The 15,561-nt window shown below is 44.7% G+C and overlaps 1 protein-coding gene across 1 annotated transcript; it reads left to right on the top strand.

Annotated features, from left to right (window-relative positions):
* Positions 1-2,390: 2,390 nt before the first annotated feature.
* On the top strand, positions 2,391-6,916 carry LOC127312452 (wall-associated receptor kinase-like 8). The gene is made up of 4 exons (XM_071823391.1): positions 2,391-3,429; positions 4,801-5,292; positions 5,364-5,516; positions 5,604-6,916. Exons 1-4 carry the CDS (start codon positions 2,454-2,456, stop codon positions 6,830-6,832), a joined length of 2,850 nt encoding a protein of 949 aa, XP_071679492.1. The 5' UTR covers positions 2,391-2,453; the 3' UTR covers positions 6,833-6,916.
* The last annotated feature ends 8,645 nt before the right edge of the window (positions 6,917-15,561 follow it).

The following is a 15,561-nucleotide window of genomic DNA, read 5'->3' as shown; positions in this document are numbered from 1 at the left end:
AATTGAGAAGCTGTAGTCCTATCGAAGACTTTCTTTCAGTCTATTGGTCAAATTTTATGGAGCCAGAATCAGACTGAATTTAACAATTTCTGAACCGTCCCACGAAACCAACCCCTCGCGTCGTCCCCCCAGGCGGCGCCAGGGGCGACCAATCCACGCCGCCGGGTCACCCTCGCCCAAGGGCTCCCCTGCCGCTGCCGTCGCTGGCCTCCTCCGCGGCGGTGGCAGCACCCCCCGCTGCCAAAGGTGGTTTGGGGGGGCTTGTTTCTCGCGGTGGAAGGCCGTCCCGTGGGGGCGGCGGCGGACGGGATTGGGGATGGCGAGTCGGCGGGCTCGGGTCAAGGTGGTGGCGGCGGCTGCTCGGCGGCATCTCCGGCGTGGTGGCGAGGACGGATGTCGAGCCTGGGCGGGGCTGCGGGGAGGATTACGTGATGGGCGTTTCCGCCTGGATCTACCGCGCCGGAGCTCGCCGACAGCTCGGGGGCCGTGGCGGTGGCCCCGGCAGTGGCGGCTCTCCTGTGGGCGTGCTGGGGCGGCGCGGAAGAGCTCGTGGTGGTGGTCCATGGCTGCAGTTCCGGTGGTGTTGTGGGTGCCTGGTGCTGCGGGTGGTTGGGGTCGCCGTGAGGGGCGCGGTGGTGCTTCTGCCGGCGCCCGGAGGTCGGCCGGCGGTGCAGCCCAGGGCTGAGGCGGGTGTGGCGGCCATGGTGGAGATGGTGGTTGAGGGATGGGAGGTGCCGGTGGTCTGGCCAGAAGCACGAAGCAGGATGGCGTGATAATTTCCGGGCTAATGCCTTGTCCTCGGTGGCTGGCCGGCCGGCAGCTGCCCGAGGCCGGCGATGGCGGCGGCTTCGGGCGCCGCTTTCTTCTTGAAGACATCGCCGAGGTGATGTTTTGTCATCCTATCTCGGAAAGCTCCGGGGTAATCCCTAGATCCACCGTGATCGGTCGATGTCGGCGCTCTTGTGTCGTCTTCCCTCTTGAGGGCATCAATTTGGAGTTGCTTTGGTCAGAGGGATCCGTGGAAGATGGTTGGTGTTGGCGTCGTGGGCTGCGTGGCAACGATGACAATGGTGGGCGGATCGGAGTTGCGGCATGTTCTTCGTCACCCCTGCCGTGATGGTGAAGTCGGAGCTGCGAGGCGACTTGTGGCAACGATGCCACTTGATTGGTGCTTGCGTCGGTGCAAGGCGTGCAACTTTCTCCTATGAAGGTCACGGTTGAAGTCGGAGCTGCCTCCTCCTCGACGTGCTTGGGGGTCGACTGTTTGGCATAGGCTCACATTGGCTCCAGTGTCGTTCGCGGCGAGGGTCTCGGTGGCGGTCGTCTAAGGTGAAGTCGGAATCGCTGGCTCGTGGAGGAGTGACGACGATGACGCTCGATGACATCCTCATCGATGGCTTTTCTTCTCGATGGCGTGTGTGCTCCGTGTGGGTAGCCAGGTTGGCCGGGGTGTCCAGTGTGTGTTGTTGGTTTTCGCCCAATTTTCTCCTAAAAATTGGGTACTTTCTTCTTAATTAATAGATGAGGCAAAGCTTTTGCCTCCGTTTCAAAAAAAAAAAAAAAAATTTATGGAGCCATCGCACTATTTAATGGGTTAGACTATTCTGGTGACTACCTTGGCAGTTTCTGGAGTGTGAGCCATCGTACTATTTAATGGGTTAGACTATTCTGGTGACTACCTTGGCAGTTTCTGAAGTCACACTCAGAATGGTACTAGTGTTTGTTCAAAAAAAAAAAAGAATGGTACTAGTGTTTGCTTAAATGTTGTATCCAAGCGATGCTTGCTTAGATTGAGTGGCCATAGTTCCATCAGGACTTGCTTTCGGTATTATTATTCAAATCCTACGGAGTCAATGTAGTAGTGCCTGCTTGTATTGAGCGGCGGTAGTTCCATAAAAAACTTGTTGTTTTCAGTCATTGTTCAAATTGAATGGACTCCATGAATTCCCCATTTCATGGGTAAGACCATTTCGGTGACTACATTTGCTTTTTTCCAACGAGTTACTTTCATTCCATCACAGAAGTAAAGTTGATTGAGTTTTCTCGAAAAAAAAGTTGATTAGGTTTGAGGAAACCAGGAGAGTTGGATATACGAAGGGAGTTGGGACGCCCACTATGGGAAAAGTTGTATGTCAACTACACATGCTTTGAGGTCTGTTTGAGAAAAAATAAAAGAGAACGATAAACCTAGCATATACTATACACCGAAATGGTCATAACTAAATACATCGTTAGTTCTGGAATATCATGCTTCGTTTTGTGTCCTTAGTATGAAAAGCATCATGCATCAGTGATTTTTTTTTTTAGAACAGTCCATCAGTGATTTTGACATGTTCGATGTCGGCCTATAATAGAGCTTCACTAGCTGTGGTATTCTATGGCCAGTCACTTCCACAAAAACTATCCAGCACCTCACTAGTTGAGCAGGGGAGTTGATTACCCACTTCAAAGCCATGTTGGCATTGCTCATACTTGCCATGCTAGGGATGGCTGAAGCGCGAGCATCTGTTGTTTTGAGTAGCACAGAGCGGAGTACCACCCAGCTTCTGAACCACCCAATTAGTCAGTTGGAGACTAGATCCATGCGGGGCGATCATACCAGCATGAGTACTTCAAATTTGACTCCCGCCTCTACTGGTAACTGCCCCGGTATATGCGGTAACTTGAGCTTCATCTACCCATTTGGCATAGGAACTGGCTGCTTCAGGAATCGTGACTTCAGTCTCAGCTGCAACCACACCACTCATCCCCCAAAACTCTTCTTGCATGGTGATAGTACAACCCAGGTTGTGGATAATATTTCCGCCGTTGGCATGTTGCTACCTTTGGGGGACGAACAGTTCGGGTCGGGGTGGCAGTTAAACTTTCTTCAGGTCATTTTTTCCAAAACCATCCCCATGAAATCTGGCATCGATACCTACAACATGTCATGGACTCCGGGGAATAGTTTTACCATTTGTGAGATCATGTTTCTTTCTGTCATTACTTGTGACTTGGATGTATACTTGGTAGATAAAGCCAGCGGTACACGTACGTTAGTCTGCAGCGTAACCTGTCCCAGCATAAAGATCGCAGAGCAAGTGTATAAACAGGATCCCGATGGACCTGGGTCGTGCAGTGTACTTTCTGCAGTTACGTTTGTTCGTACCATTGACTTACAATTTGTTCGCCGCAATACAAGTAAGATAAAAACACAATCTATTCTAAGCATTTTGTGGGATACAATCAACATAAATATTGAGGCCCCACTCTTCTGGAGTATTATGGACCAACCGAGCTGCTCCAGGAGCACAGAAGATACCAACTATGCATGTGTCAGCAACCACAGCGAATGCTCAACTCCTGTATCCGGGAATGGTTATATGTGCCGGTGCAGCAGTGGTTATGAAGGCAATCCGTATATCCCCGATGGCTGCTTGTCCAACCACGGTAATCTCCTCCAGCCTATCTGTTATCAAGGGTTTTTTAGGGTACAAGGTGCACACACCTACGGGTCTCCATTTCAAAAACATTCAGGACATATGTTTTATTGAACTTGTTTGTATTTATATTTTACCAAAAAAATATGTATTTCTACAAATATAACTCCAGGATAATCAAAGAAACACCAATTATAAGCGTAAATGTATCTAGTCCATCTTAACCATCAATTTTTTTTACATCATGCACACATATTTTTTTGGCTTTTGTATTTTTATCTGTGACACTACAAGAATTTCGTTCCAGTATTTGAGGTTCACGCTCATTTAGATAAGAAAAATCTCCGGTTTTCCGCCAGTTTAACATGACCAATAGACAAACATGTTGCCCAGGTAGTTCTTTGTTTCTCATACGTTTTTTTTTTTTTGCATTTGTAGTTCAAATCTAATTTGATCACATATCAAAAGATCAAAAACAGATGACAACTATAAGGTCAATGAATACAGTAGAAAAAATATAGTTAAGAATCAGTTCATAAAAATACAATCACATTGTACAAATGATCAGTAAATCCATGTTCTAAATAATTTACTATTTGTTTCACATAAGCTGATAGGTGAACCCCCACTGGTCATATAATTTCTACTTCGCATAGATAACCATGGAAAACTTTTGGGCGTTTATAATACTATTAAATTTCCAACTGCCTATTTCTACTTATGCTTTCTCGGTACTTGTAATTCATACTTATGTATAGTAAAGGGCACTTAAAAAGTTCTGCTACTTTTGTGTTATTCTGATTTGGCGAATGCAGATGCAGGGGTTCATGATTAATATAACAAATTTTAGGGTGTTTGTTTATTGAAACCGCAGTAGATGGAATGAAAACGAGGGAGTGATTATGAATTATTTCTTTGTATTTTTCCCAATTGAAAGATACCTTATTTTTGTATGCCTTGAATGGGTACGTATTTCAGTATGATACGGTTATGTTTGAGTTAACATACACAATTCTGTACATAGACGTATTCAACTGCCTTTGAGAGATGTAATTTTAGTTCTAAATATTCATCTTAGTCTCGTTTAATCAAGTGAGCTGCCAGCATTCTTGTCTGACTACATATTGGTGATCTTAATCTTATTCCACAAGTATAAACTATTCACAACATAGTACTAGTCTCTTACAAGGGTTGTGCCATTTAATGAAACTAGCTAGGGAGAATGATAAGGCTGTTATTGGCTTATTGCACCCTACCTAACATACATTACCATTTTGATAAAATAAATTTGTATGTGAATAAACTATCTTGCTTTCTTTAGCTAATATCACAACTTTTTTGAAATAGAAGCTGATGAATTTGAATTCCTTTTGAGAAACAGAGTATAATTCAAGACCACGACAGGCGAATTGTTCTCGAGAGTGTGGGAATATCAGTGTCCCATTTCCTTTCGGAATAGAAGAAGGTTGTTCTGCGAGAAAAACTTTTCAGTTCAGCTGCTCAAACACTACACTGCCGATTCTCCAATATAATTTTGGCACCATTGATGTGACATACATAAACGTTAGGGAGGGGCTTCTGGGAGTCAAATATAACTCAAGTATTGGAGATGCTTTATTTAACAGTTTATGGCAACCTTTAGATACTCAAGAACCAAACTTGTATGTCGATCCTCTAGAATCAACCACTGTGCGATGGGCTGCTGCCAATCTTACATGCCAAGAGGCCAAAAAGAACACCTCTGGATATGCATGTGTAAGTATCCATAGCTCATGCCTAGGTGTCTTCAGCTCCATCAAAGGCTATGTTGGATACAGGTGCATATGTTTGCATGGTTTTCAAGGAAATCCATACATCCCAGATGGCTGTGAAGGTACACTGATTCGTTTATTATATTTACAAAAGTTATGTATCACTTGTCCTGACAGAGATATGGTTACGCAGATATTGATGAGTGCGTACGAACACCAGGAATTTGCAAAGGCATTTGCGAGAACACTATCGGGAACTACACTTGCACCAACTGCCATGATCATACAGAGTATGATATAACAAAAATGCAGTGCACTCCACGAAGAAAGCAAAATCTCTTCTTAGGTGAGCCATACACACTGCATTTTCCGTACTTCTTCTCAAAAGTTACCGAATATATCTCAGGTTGATGGGATAATTTCGTTATGGTAGGTATTGTAATTGGGCTTAGCACTGGCTTTGGCACGCTACTTTTCGGTTTAACTGCAATAATTCTCTTTCGAAGATGGAAAAGAAATGTCCAGAAGAAACTAAGAAGGAAGTATTTCCGAAAGAACAAGGGCCTTCTCTTAGAACAACTGATATCAGCAGACGAAGATGCGAGCGAGAAGACAAAGATTTTCTCCATAGAAGAGCTTGAAAGGGCAACAGATAACTTTGATCCTGCACGTATCCTTGGCCGTGGAGGGCATGGCACGGTCTACAAAGGGATATTGTCAAACCAGCATGTGGTGGCCATAAAAAAATCCAAGCTTCTGGGGGAGTGTGAGATCAGCGATTTCATCAACGAGGTTGCAATCCTCTCTCAGATAAATCACCGGAATATCGTTAAACTTTTTGGGTGCTGTCTTGAAACTGAGGTCCCATTACTAGTGTATGACTTCATTCCAAATGGTTCATTGTTTGAAATTCTTAATTGCCATTCCAGCAACATATTTTCTTTGTCATGGGACGACTGCCTACGGATCGCGTCAGAAGCTGCAGGGGCTTTATATTATCTGCACTCTGCAGCATCAATATCAATCTTCCATCGTGATGTGAAGTCTTCTAATATACTCTTGGACGCAAGTTATGGTGCAAAGGTTTCGGATTTCGGCGCTTCGAGAACTGTCCCTATTGATCAAAGTCATCTTGTCACAAATGTACAGGGCACGTTCGGTTACTTGGATCCAGAATATTACCAGACTCAACAGCTAAATGAGAAGAGTGATGTTTACAGTTTTGGGGTGGTACTCCTAGAACTTCTTATTAGGAAACACGCTGTTTTTACAGCCGATTCAGGAACGAAGGAGAGTTTGTGTAACTATTTCCTCTCGGAGATCAAGTCGAGGCAACCCAGAGATATAGTAGCAGCTCAAGTTCGTGATGAAGCAACGGAAGAAGAGATCAACAAGGTTGCTTCCCTTGCGGAAAGGTGCTTAAGGCTAAAAGGGGAAGAAAGGCCAACAATGAAGCATGTAGAGACAGCATTGCAGCTATTACGAGGGAATCGGGCGAATTCTTCTCAAATTGATCTAGCTGTTCAGCGAAGGTTGCAAGATCGCAAGGCCACAATCGAGAACCTGGAAGGGAGAACTTGTAACACGGCATCACAACGCAGCCGAAACGCGCGCTATAGCTTGGAGCAAGAATTCCTGTCATCGGCTAGCCTGCCACGCTAGATTTACTTGTCTAGTTTCCATTGGTTTTGTCACTCTTGTTCTTTCTAAATGTAGTCAAGTGCCATATAGACCACCTATTTATCTTGTATGCTCTACATGAAGTCATCTTTTTTTTTTTTTTTACAAAATTTGATGTGCAAGCACCATCTCAGTTGATGAATGTATTACTTAACAAAACCAGAGTTTCATCCTTCAGACAAATGCCTTGCCGTATCATTTGGCGCATAAATGATATTCCAGTAAGTGGTAACTGAGCCACAACAGTTCCTGTTATGTCCGTTTTTTCTTTGTCCATTTTTTTAACACAGTTCTTTGTCCATTTGAACAACCGCTACAGTGTTACCTATTCCTTTGGTCGAAGGTTTACATGCCGTAGCATCTTTTGTCGGCTGTGCCGAATCAAGACACGTTCAACACTTCAGTATCCGAGTGATGTTGAGTTTTTGAGATCACGTGACAAGACGTTTAATAGTGCAAACAGACACCATTTCTGATGTTTTCAAAGGCTTGAACACAGTTTGTTGGTGCTGTTCTTTCTTTTGCTAAACTGGTAATCCCCAGATGTATGACTCTTGGTTGCTTTCGTTTAAAGTAGTGTCTGAAAAGGTCTTGTCTCTAAAACAGCGTAAACAAAAGGTCATTGGAGAAGTATGGTTAAGTTTGAACAAACGGTAATTTGGAGAAGTTGGGTCTGAAACCGTGGGATTCTTATTTCTGGTACATATGCGTGAAAATATCATAGAAAATGTGTCCTCATTGCTAGCAAAGGAAACGATAGGAGCTCACATGAAGATCAAGCCAGACTTTAATTAAGCATATTTCAAATCCTCGATGTGTAGCGGCATCAGAAGAGGAGATGGGCAGACATCTTAGTAGATTGTTGATTGTAAAAGGTGGGCAAGTACCGCAATTCCGAAGGCGCATCCTCTAATTATTGTCCTCTAAAGAAGTGCACATCCAAGATTGCATCAAGGGACATCTTCTTTTAGAGATTAGCACTCCTTTTAGACATTTGGAAGGAAAAAACATGAGCTCTATCCTCCTGATATATCTCCAACAATAATGTAGAAGGATAGAGAGAGAGATATGCGAAATATGATGGATGTTGTATTGAGCCTCTCGGTGAGTATATATAGTGGTACAGACTTGGAGGCTAAGATAGCTCTCCTAGAGATATGGTAGGTAGAGATTTTACAAATCCTAGACTACCTAAAATACCTATACCAAATATATCTCTAACACTCCCCCGCAGTCGTAGCGGTAGTGACGTGAACAACAATAGCGTCGCAGACGGTCAGACTGGAGAGAAACCGAAGGTATGAACCAACGGGCTGACACTCCCCCGCAGTCGTAGCGGGAGCGTCGTGGACGATGTCGCGTCGCGGATGCTTGGACTGTAGAGGAAGCCGAGGTGCTAGTGCGAGGTGGTAGCCCTTGTGCCGATGTCGAGGTAGCCGAGAGCGTGGGTGCTGCAACCTTGGTCGAGGGAGCCGCGCGAGGGATTGCCGTGGTCGATGTCGTGGCTGGGTGCCGGTGTCGATGTAGCCGCAGGCGAGGTGGTGTGCGAGGAGAGTGACGGAGACGCGCCGAGGCAGTCGTGGAGATGGTCGATGCCGAAGTCGATCCAGTCTGGGCCGTCGAGGACGAAGTGCAACCATGGTTTTGCCAGAACCAGGCGCACGTCGGGGACGAAGGCATACTCTGGTTTTGCCAGAACCGAGTACGCATAGAAGAACTCGGCGGTGACGCGTTGAAGCAGTCGTAGAGGCGATGCCGATGAAGACGTCGTCGAAGCCGATGAAAACGAGGCGCCGGTCCGAGCTTGCTAAGCCCGGGGATGCGTCGGGGACGAAGGCACGTATCGGTGTTGCCAGTACCGGGCGTGCGGGGGTAGGGAACATTACAAAGTGCGCGCCATGTCGGAGTAGACTAGTAGAGGAGGTCTCGACGACGGGTGTCGGAGTAGAGGAGAAGGTGGTGTAGTCGGGGAAGAGGCGAGTCTCGACGACGGGTGTCGGAGTAGAGAAGCAGGTGACGTAGTCGGGGAGGAGGCGAGGACGCTGGCGGCAAAGCTGTAGTGTACGAAGACGTAGAAGGCGGCTAACCCAGCGGTGACCAGGGGTGGTCATGTTGGACGCCTAGACGGGCGTTGCGGCGATCGGCGAGCCCAGCGCGACCTGAAGTGGTTGGCGAGCCCAGCGGCGACCTGAGGAGGAGGCGCGGCGGCGGTACACGAAGTAGGCGAGGAAGACCCGGCGGCGTGACGAAGACCATGCGCGGACGGAGGCGACCCGCGCCGAAGGGGCGGCGCTGTAGTGGCCTCGGACGTCGATGCGCGGGGGACGGCGAAGGTGACCGCGTGCGGCGACGCCACGGCATGAGGGGCCGGCGTAGCTGCAGGGCGCGAGTCGGTGCAGCGGCGGGATGCCACCAGCGACGTACGCGCCTCCGAAGGTGCGTCGTTGGCTAGCAGCGTGGACCAAAGGCGGCGGCGCTGCGACCCGAAGGGTCGACGCAGCGGCAACCCGATGCTCAATCGGTGGTATGCGCATGCTCGGGGACGTGCTTGGCGGAGACGTGTGCGGGGTCAGTTGATCAGACCGACGGCAGCGCTACACGTGCCATGGCGTGGACTACGCGCCGCAGATCGGAGTCGTTGGCGACGCTGTCGTTCATGTCCTGGGCAATGACGGCGAAGACGAACCGGCGATGGAGACCGTGCAGACGAAGGCGGCCGGCTGCGACGCAAATGGCGTCCCATGTGCATCGCGTGCAGCCGTGCCCCACGTAGATGGAGGCGGTGCCTGGCCCGGTCAACCGGCTCTACGACCGGCCCGGTCGGACCGGCTGCTGGACCGGACCAGCTGGCCACAGTCCCGGTCAAACCGGCTACTGGGTCGGACCAGCCAGCCACAATCCCGGTCGTCCAGGGGGCTCCGCTCATCCGCCCGGTTGGCCGCTCGGTCAGACCGGCTGCTGGACCGGACCAGCCAGCGAGTCGACCGCGGTGGCCGGCGTAGGGCGGATAATGGAGGAGAGCCGGTGCAGAGTCGACGCCGAGGTTGGAGTAGAGGCACGTGATGACGGCGGCGGTGGGCGACTCAATCTGATTTATGATCGGTAAAACCAAAAAGAAAACGCCGGTCGAGCGACCGGTGGAGCAAAAAGAAAACCAATCTGCAGATTGGAAAAAAGGACTCGAGGGCAGCGGATCAACAGATCGGCGAACGAACCCTCATACGGGTTGCGCGGCCCCCGGAGTAGGCCATGGAGATTGACCTCCCCGAGGGCGGCGCGGACGGAAGCGCGTGCGAGGTCAAGGTCGGCGCCGCTCTGATACCATGTAGAAGGATAGAGAGAGAGATATACGGAATATGATGGATGTTGTATTGAGCCTCTCGGGCGAGTATATATAGTGGTACAGACTTGGAGGCTAAGATAGCTCTCCTGAAGATATGGTAGGTAGAGATTACAAATCCTAGACTACCTAATATACCTATACCAAATATATCTCTAACAAATAATGAGATTCTAGTGCACTTTTATCTTTCTCTCTTCTTCTCTCAACGAAAGATATAATTCATGTATTTTTTTTGGTTTAGCATCCATATCATTTTGGTAGCTCCTTGATTTTTTTCCTTGCTAGTTTTGAACAAACTATATTATTATGGGTAGTTAATATTTATTCCTGCTAATTTTGACAAATTAGATCGCATCAAACCCTTCAAATTTCGTATATTCCAAGTCTAAAAGGGATCATCTAAGTGCTTTAAGAATGCCATTGCTATTTAATAATGGAGGAGTGGCAGCCGGTATTGTGGAAATGTGGCGGCTTATAAATTTAATAAAAAACAATTATTTACTAAGTTCGACCAAATTTATAATAGACAAGCTATAAACATCCACGATACCAAATCAATATCATAGACCCATATCCCCCTAAAAAAATCGTAGGCCCATATAATACATTTTTATGGGTATGACTAGTTTTTAGTCGACTGAGAACTAACTTCGTTCTCAGTTCTCAGTTAGGTGATATCATCAAATTTTAGTTGCAACTTATTGTAGGATAACGTTGCATAGAAAACAAAAATTTTCCTATCGCGAACACGCAATCCAAGCCAAGATGTAATCTAGAAGACGGTAGCAACGAGGGGATGATCAAGACTAACCCTTGAAGAGATTCCAAAGCCTATAAGAGTAGGCTCTTATTGCTGCGGTAGACGATCACTTGCCGCTTGCAAAAGCGCGTAGAAGATCTTGATCACGATCGCTTCCGGCGCCACGAACGGGCAGCACCTCCGTACTCGGTCACACGTTCGGTTGTTGATGAAGACGACGTCCACCTCCCCGTTCCAGCGGGCAGCGGAAGTAGTAGCTCCTCTTGAATCCGACAGCACGACGGCGTGGTGTCGGTGGTGGTGGAGAAATCCGGCGGAGCTTCGCTTAAGCGTGCGGGATGTGGTGGAGGAGAGAGACCGCTAGGGTTTGGGGAGAGAGGGGGGTTGGGCGCCGGCCCTCTAAGGGGTGCGGCCAAGGCTGAGCCAAAGAGTGGTCAGCCCCCTCTCTATGCCCCTCATTATATAGGTGGAAGCCCCAAGAGTTCTAGTCCAAGTCTTCGAATAAGACCCCAACACTAAAACCTCCCATATGTGGGAAACCTACTCAAGGAGGGAGTCCTACCCAAGGTGGGACTCCCACCTTTCCTTGAGGTGGGTTGGCCGGCCACCCTAGGGGAGTCCACCTTGGACTCCTCCCCTTTAGGGTTGGCTGGTCATGCAAGTGGAGTCTCTTCGGGACTCCACTTTCCAAAGTGCCATTCTTCCGGACTTTTCTAGAACCTTCTAGAACCTGCCATAAATGCACCGGATCATTTCCAAACTTGGAATATGACTTCCTATATATGAATCTTATTCTCCGGACCATTCCGGAACTCCTCGTGATGTCCGGGATCTCATCCGGGACTCCGAACAAATATTCGAACTCCATTCCATATTCAAGTTCTACCATTTCAACATCCAACTTTAAGTGTCACCCTACGGTTCGTGAATTATGCGGACATGGTTGAGTACTCACTCCGACCAATAACCAATAGCGGGATCTGGAGATCCATAATGGCTCCCACATATTCAACGATGACTTTAGTGATCGAATGAACCATTCACATACGATACCAATTCCCTTTGTCTCGCGATATTTTACTTGTCCGAGGTTTGATCTTCGGTATCACTCTATACCTTGTTCAACCTCGTCTCCTGACAAGTACTCTTTACTCGTACCGTGGTATGTGGTCTCTTATGAACTCATTCATATGCTTGCAAGACATTAGACGACATTCCACCGAGAGGGCCCAGAGTATATCTATCCGTCATCGGGATGGACAAATCCCACTGTTGATCCATATGCCTCAACTCATACTTTCCGGATACTTAATCCCACCTTTATAACCACCCATTTACGCAGTGGCTTTTGATGTAATCAAAGTACCTTTCCGGTATAAGTGATTTACATGATCTCATGGTCATAAGGACTAGGTAACTATGTATCGAAAGCTTATAGCAAATAACTTAATGACGAGATCTTATGCTACGCTTAATTGGGTGTGTCCATTATATCATTCACATAATGACATAACCTTGTTATTAATAACATCCAATGTTCATGATCATGAAACGATGATCATCTATTAATCAACAAGCTAGTTTATACAAGAGGCTTACTAGGGACTCCTTGTTGTTCACATAACACACATGTATCAATGTTTCGGTTAATACAATTATAGCATGGTATGTAAACATTTATCATAAACATAAAGATATATAATAACCACTTTTATTATTGCCTCTTGGGCATATCTCCTTCAGTCTCCCACTTGCACTAGAGTCAATAATCTAGTTTACATTTGTAAAGATATAACACCTTGGCCTTATGGTGCTTTATCATGTATTGCTCACGGGAGAGGTTTTTAGTCAACGGATCTGACACGCTCAGAAACGTATGTATTTTGTAATTTATTTGCGTCTCAACGCATCACTCATTTCCAAATGAGTCGGCATTAAATATGTTTGGTCTTCTGGTGGAACCTTAATTCCGCGGCCTGAAATATGTCACTAATATTGTCACACACAATATAGCTTCAAAGTTCTGACACTATCGGAACTACACCAAGTTCTCAAAGAACTTCTTGACTTAACATCCTTTGTCATTGTCAAAACAATGACATACTCTGCCTTCTTTTGTAGAATCTGTCACAATATTTAGAACTCTTCTAAATCTAGCATAGACAACTTCTAGCTCATTGTGCTACCTTTTAAACAACACTTAGTCTAATTTGAGATTGAAATTATATTTTATATGTGACAAAACCAATATCGGTGTAACACCTTACAGCGATTTGTTTGTCATTTCTTCATACAAAAAAATATATATATCCTTAGTTCTTCTAAAGTACTCAAGGATATTCTTACTGTCGTCCAATGATCATCATATGAATCATTCTGGTATATGCTCATAACACTTTATAGCACATGATATCTGATTGTGTACATATTATTCGTGATCTATAATCACTCATGTGTTTTTACTCATTGAGTGTCAGATACACTCAAGTCTTGTTAAACCTTCACATGACAAGAATATTTTCTTAATATTTCTATATTGAACTACTTCAATATCCATCATATGTACTTTGACTTAAACTTATTTATGTGTTTCAATCTATCTTCATAGATCTTGACACTAAATTTGTTTCAGTCCATATCCTTTCATTGAAGTTAATTTTCAATGAAACATTTTAATCAAGTATATAATTACATTATTTATAACCAACTATATGTCATCTACATAAAGTATTATAAATATGTCTCAGCGCTCCCACTTAATTTCTTGCAAATGCAAGCCTCTTCATCATTTCTGATGAAATCAAAAACTCTTTGACTATTTCATCTGGTGAAGATTCCAACTCCGCGATACTCACTTTATCCAATTGAAGTTTGTATACCTATCTAGTATTCCATGGATCAGCAAAAATCTAGGTTGTATCTTGTATACATACTTCTGTTAAGTAGTGTATTTTGCCATCCTACTAGCATATCTCATAAAAGAAATATGTAGTGATTACTAGAATAATCCACATAGACTATAAGCATTGCTACGGAAGATCTAATCTTATCGTATTCAACTCTTTGAACTTTGTCGTAAACAATTTTTCGACAAGTCAAGCTTTCTTCAAGGATATTTCATCCAAGTCTATCAATTTCATAGATCCATTTACTTTCATAAAGTATTCATCTATCTTGGATTTCATGGCGTATAGCCATTTTAACGGAGTCAGGGCCCATCATAACTTCTTTGTTTGTAGTTGGTTTATCATTGTTCAAAATCAATCCTTTGTTCACAAATCATTTATTTGATCACAAAGTAAACCATACCTACAAGGTTCAATATGTACTTCGATCTCCATGGCTAAAACACTTTGTAGTCATGGGAGTCATGATCGTCGTGGCCGCTTCCGAAACAAATTCCGATGCTGCGCTACTCTGACCATTATGCTCAGGTTCATAAACCTTATCAAATTATATTGTCCTCCCACTCAAAAACTTCACTAGAAACAATTTCTTGGAAATAAGAAACATTGACAAACACTTTTGTCTTTGTCTCGTGGGAAGAATTCCCAATCAAATCTCTGGGATAACCAACAAAGACATTCATCCGATTTTGGTTGTAAACTTATTTACTTATGCTATGCATACCAAAATTTAAGAAAAGACTATCAGGTTTCATACCCATGCCATAGCTCGTATGGTGTCATTTCAACGGATCATGATGATGCTCTATTCAGTGTAAAAGCGGTAGTCACTAAAGCATAATCCACAAAAATATAATGGCATCAATATTTTATCTCATCATTAATCCAACAAGGTTTGGATACATCTCTCGGATACTATATCTTCATTATGATACTCCAAGAAATGTGAGTTTGTAGAACAATTTCATGACTCTCTTAGATGTTCGCTAAAACTCGTAATTCAAATATTTCCACCATGATCCAATCATAGATATTTGATTTTTCTATTACGATGATTTCCACTTCATGCTGAAATTTATTTGAATCCTATTCAAATGTTTCAAATTTTTCCTTATTGAATATATCCACATATATACTCAATTCATTGTTTGAAAGTTTTCATGAAGTAGAAGAATCTTCCGCACACAACTATGCCCAGTGAACCACATATATCATTATGTATGTTTTCACTAATTTAGTTGCCCGGCCTATGAACGGTATTTCAGTCATTACTTTTTAGAAAAGATTTGGCAAGTGCCAAACGATTCAACAAATCGAATGACTCCAAAAATCCATTTGCATGGAGTTCCTTCATGCGATCCTTTCTAACATGACCTAAATTGCGGTTCCACAAATAAGTGGAATTCAAATCATTTGCCTTATGGCATTTTTAGCGTCAGTGTTATGTATGTATGTTTCACCATTAAGATTTATAATAACTTATCCATCGTACATGGAGTAATGCCATAATTTGAACAACTCATTGTTTTCATTTGACCAGAGCAAAATAACAATTATTAAGTTCTTTATTATAAATTCTAAGGGCTAGATAGAATGCCAACGACGAACATAATAACACTTTATTTTGTTCCAGACGTGCATTCCTATCATATTCCTTGTCAGTCACTTAGGCCATTGTATTCTTGTATTGCGTTGTTTTGTA

Source organism: Lolium perenne, chromosome 7 (genome assembly GCF_019359855.2).
Source record: "Lolium perenne isolate Kyuss_39 chromosome 7, Kyuss_2.0, whole genome shotgun sequence".
NCBI classification, from domain to species: domain Eukaryota; kingdom Viridiplantae; phylum Streptophyta; class Magnoliopsida; order Poales; family Poaceae; genus Lolium; species Lolium perenne.
The sequence above is the reverse complement of the archived record's forward strand: the minus strand, read 5'-3'. Positions and strand labels throughout refer to the sequence as shown.